This window comes from Sciurus vulgaris, assembly GCF_902686455.1.
Source record: "Sciurus vulgaris genome assembly, chromosome: 13".
Lineage (NCBI taxonomy): Eukaryota > Metazoa > Chordata > Mammalia > Rodentia > Sciuridae > Sciurus > Sciurus vulgaris.
This window is the reverse complement of record NC_136474.1, coordinates 55386415-55390183: the sequence shown is the minus strand read 5'-3', so window position 1 is coordinate 55390183 and position 3769 is coordinate 55386415. Positions and strand designations below refer to the sequence as shown.

At 40.0% G+C, this 3769-nt stretch overlaps 1 protein-coding gene across 1 annotated transcript; it reads right to left on the bottom strand.

Annotated features, from left to right (window-relative positions):
- Positions 1-496: 496 nt before the first annotated feature.
- Positions 497-2328, bottom strand: LOC306642637 (melanoma inhibitory activity protein 2-like; the record flags this gene model as incomplete). Its single annotated transcript, XM_079108394.1, is given in 2 exon segments — positions 497-828; positions 831-2328. Coding segments are annotated over 2 exon segments (1830 nt in total), but the record flags the coding sequence as incomplete, so codon positions are not given.
- Positions 2329-3769: the final 1441 nt, after the last annotated feature.

Genomic DNA, 3769 nt, shown 5'->3' with positions numbered 1-3769 from the left:
CATTATTAATGAACTCCTGGTCAGAGCTGGATTCAGGGATGTGTGATCTATAATGTCGTGTACAAATTCCACACTTGAATTAATGTTCTGCTGTCAGCATTTTATTAGTAGTAACTTATGAACAAGCAGTGGAGTCCTGCATTTTTATCTTACATTGGGCCCCACAAGTTATTTACCTTTAATGCTCCTGCTGGTGTTCTGTGGTCTACACTTTGTGTTTGAAAGGATCTAGTATGGAGTTTGTTTTTTTTTTGTTTTTTTTTTTTTCATATTGAAATCATATTTATTTATACAATATTATCTTCAGCATTCTAATTAAGCTTCGGTTGGAGCAAAAATATAATAACTAAAAGCAGTTACTTAAACTAAAAATAAGAGATGTCATATTTTGAAGAGAGATCAAATATAGTGTTAGGTTTCTCGTTTTGGTTCTGGATGTTCAACAGCAGGCTCATTTGAAGGTGGAATCAACCCTGAAGGGAACTCGCTTCTCCTCTCAGAATGTGGGGATAAGGAGAAAAAATTCAGCTCTTGGCGGAGGATAATGAGGAAAACGCCTCAATAAAAAGACATTTTTGCATTGGATTGGAGGCAGTTCTCCTGGTTCAGATGGTCTTCCATAATTAGAATAATATCCATATTGCCAATATGGTCGGCCTGGTGGAGGGATCATCATCCTACGTTCCGGTTCTCGTGGCGATGACAGGGGCCCAGTGTCAGCACGTGCTCTGTGAGGATCAGTTACTGAATCAGAGCTTGATTCTCTTCTCTCATTGCTAATCTGATGGTCCAGAGGATCCTCTGGGCCTCCTGAGCCTCTTCCTCCTTCCCTGGATGTAAAGGTGACAATCTTGGTGGACCCTTCTTTTCCAAAGGAAAAGCTCTCATTTCAGATGAAGGTCCACTCAATGGTGAGGGACCATATGGGGACTGCCCTCTGGCAAATGCTGTGTTCCAAACATCAAGTGCATGCGGATCTTTTAAAAGTATAAATTGAAACTCCATTTCAGTTAATTTTTGTCTCTTGTGAGCATTTACTATCTTGAAATACTTGAGGTTTTTTTCAGCCCTCCAAGCTGCCAACACATTATCACGTGCTTTCTTCTCATAGGAAATACTTCGCCTCTCATAATAATGAACGATGGTATCCAATTCTTCGTCAAGATCTTTGGCTCCATTTCTATAGGTCTCCAACTCTTTAGCTGTACGGTTGATCTTTCGATCAACTTCGGAAAACCTCCCTTCTTCCTCTAACCGGCACTTTTCCTCTACTCCTAATTTCCTGTGGAGTTTCACTGCATTTTCTTGATGTTGTTCCATCTTTACTTTAAATTTCTGCTGAAGCTTCTGATTCTCATTTTCAAGCTGTGTATTTTCTGACTGCAAAGATTCTTGTTCAGTCTGAAGATTTTTAATACGTTCTATCAGATCTTCTTTTGTTTTATCTACTTCAGATAATGAAGTGTAAATTTGACGTCTTTCTCCTTCTAAGGTTTCTAAAGAGGCATTTAACTCAGCTGCATAAACTAGTTCCTTCAAGGCTTCTTTTGGCTGATTATCTAAGTGAGCACCAATTTCTGATTCACTCTTCATCTCCAGCTCCAAGTTACCATCATCTGTTAGGTCGTCTCCAAGCACAGGAGACTGATCTTTCATTTTTAACAAGCGTTTGGTCAGAGACTTAATGTGATTTTCTTTATCACTTAGAACTTGTTCTGCCTGTACTTTAGAGTCTTCAGATGTTATTTTCTGTTTTTTAAGGTGACTCACTTTTTCCTTCCATACTTCAGCTTCTTGTAAAAGGTGTTTCTGACTTTCCTGCAGTTGGGAATTTTCATTCAAAGCCTCTTTTATTGCTACCTTAAGGTCTTCTTCATTCATTTGAAATAGTCTTAAGGTTGTTTTAGCTTCAGCTACTTGTGATATGAGGGATTTTGATTCCTCTTCTAGGGACTTTATCCTTTTTGATATATCTCCCATCAATTCATCCTGTTCAGAACGTTTAGATTTCTCTTCTTTTAGCTCTGTTTCTATAAAGAGTGTTTTATCCTCAAGTTTAGATTTGGACCTATTCAGCATTTCATGTATTATCTCCAAATGTTGCACTTCTCTTGATGCCTTCTCAGGATTGGCATCCTTGAAAGACAACTGTAAGCCTTCATGCTGTTTTTGAAGAAGGCTAACTTTATCAAGTAGGTTACATTTTTCTTCAATTAGTTCAGAAAGTTTTAGAGCAAGCTTTCTTTCTCTCTTCACATAAAGCCTGCTTCTAACAGACTGAACACTTCTCCACAAAAACAAGAGAACAGTAAAAAATCCAATAGTTGCACGTTACCAGCTCCAGATGAAAGGTATCAGGATTAGGGCCTGGTCTTCCATCTTCAGGCAATGCTGGCACAATCCTGAATATTTTTTCCAGACCCAGATCCCAGTAAGACTGAGGGGCAGCCCTTGGCCCCTCCATCACACCAAAACTACTTTTGTAATAACATCCTGCCCAGCCACGAAAACAGGCTTCGGACACTCGACTTTGGGTGGGAGACCAAACCTGCACCTGCGACCAAGCCAATGACTAGGAACAGAATGCTGGAGGTGTGTGGAGGTCACAGGCTTTGTGACCTCACTGCCCTGTGACCTCACTGCCCCACCCTCCCCCTCCCCCTCCGCTATGCCCCGCCCACACCCCAAGCAGCGCAGGTTCAAGCCGGTCCCCCTGGAGCCCCCTTGCTGCCCACCCCTCTGGTTTTGGCCAGGCCACCATGGCGCTTATTAAACGCTACTTATTCTGTGCAGTCAAAATATCATCCAGTTGATATAACTAAAATTCTAAAGCTTAGTAAACTTTTTTGTAAGAGCTTAATGCCATATATATATTTGTACCACATGTCTTTTTGTTTTAATGACTCATTTCTTTGTTTCCTCCCCTTTCCTTCCTTTTTTCTTTTTCCTTGCCTCCTTTTCCCTTCCATCCCTGTCCTTTTCTTGCAGTGTTGGGGTTAAACTCCAAGGCCATGTGCATGCTAGGCAAGCTCTCCACTATATGGAGTTTTGAGAATTATGAATCACTGGCACAAATACTGCCTGCTTATGTCAACAATGGTTTATTGATAAATAGCTATTCCCACCTGTTCCCATACTCTCTTTGTCTGTTTTTGTGCTGCACCATGAGTTGAACAGCTGTAACTAACAAATATGATATGATCTTGACTATCTAAAGCGTTAACTATGTGGTCCTTTAGAGAAAAAGCTTGCAGATCCCTGGTCTAATAGATGATGTGGAGCAAATAGTTCCCCAATACTTAAGATGCTATTGACTTATATTTTTCTTTAAAATATAATTTTGAACTTATATTTACTCACTTTTTCTTATAACACTGCCTGAAGTAGATTTTAAATGTTGAATTATACTTTAAGAAACTGGATTCAGAGGGCATAATAGACTTGTTGAGGATCATGTAGCATTTAAGCTAAAGAGACCAGGCTGTTTCAACTATTTTAACCCCATACACTTGTTTCCTCTATTTCTCTGTGATCCTTTTAGAAAATTATTTTCCCTAAGCAGAATTGTAGCTACATCAGACGTCTTCCTACAATGACGCTCTCTTTGTTCAGTAACTCAGTGGTTCTCAAACTGCCTTCCACCTGGCACCAGGGTTCTCAGAACTACTTCGGATGGCATTGAAAATGAAGACATTACAGTAGGTTGACCACAGGTCCAAAGTTCCTTACAGACATTCCATATTCAACCTCTGGGTTACAATTCATCTGA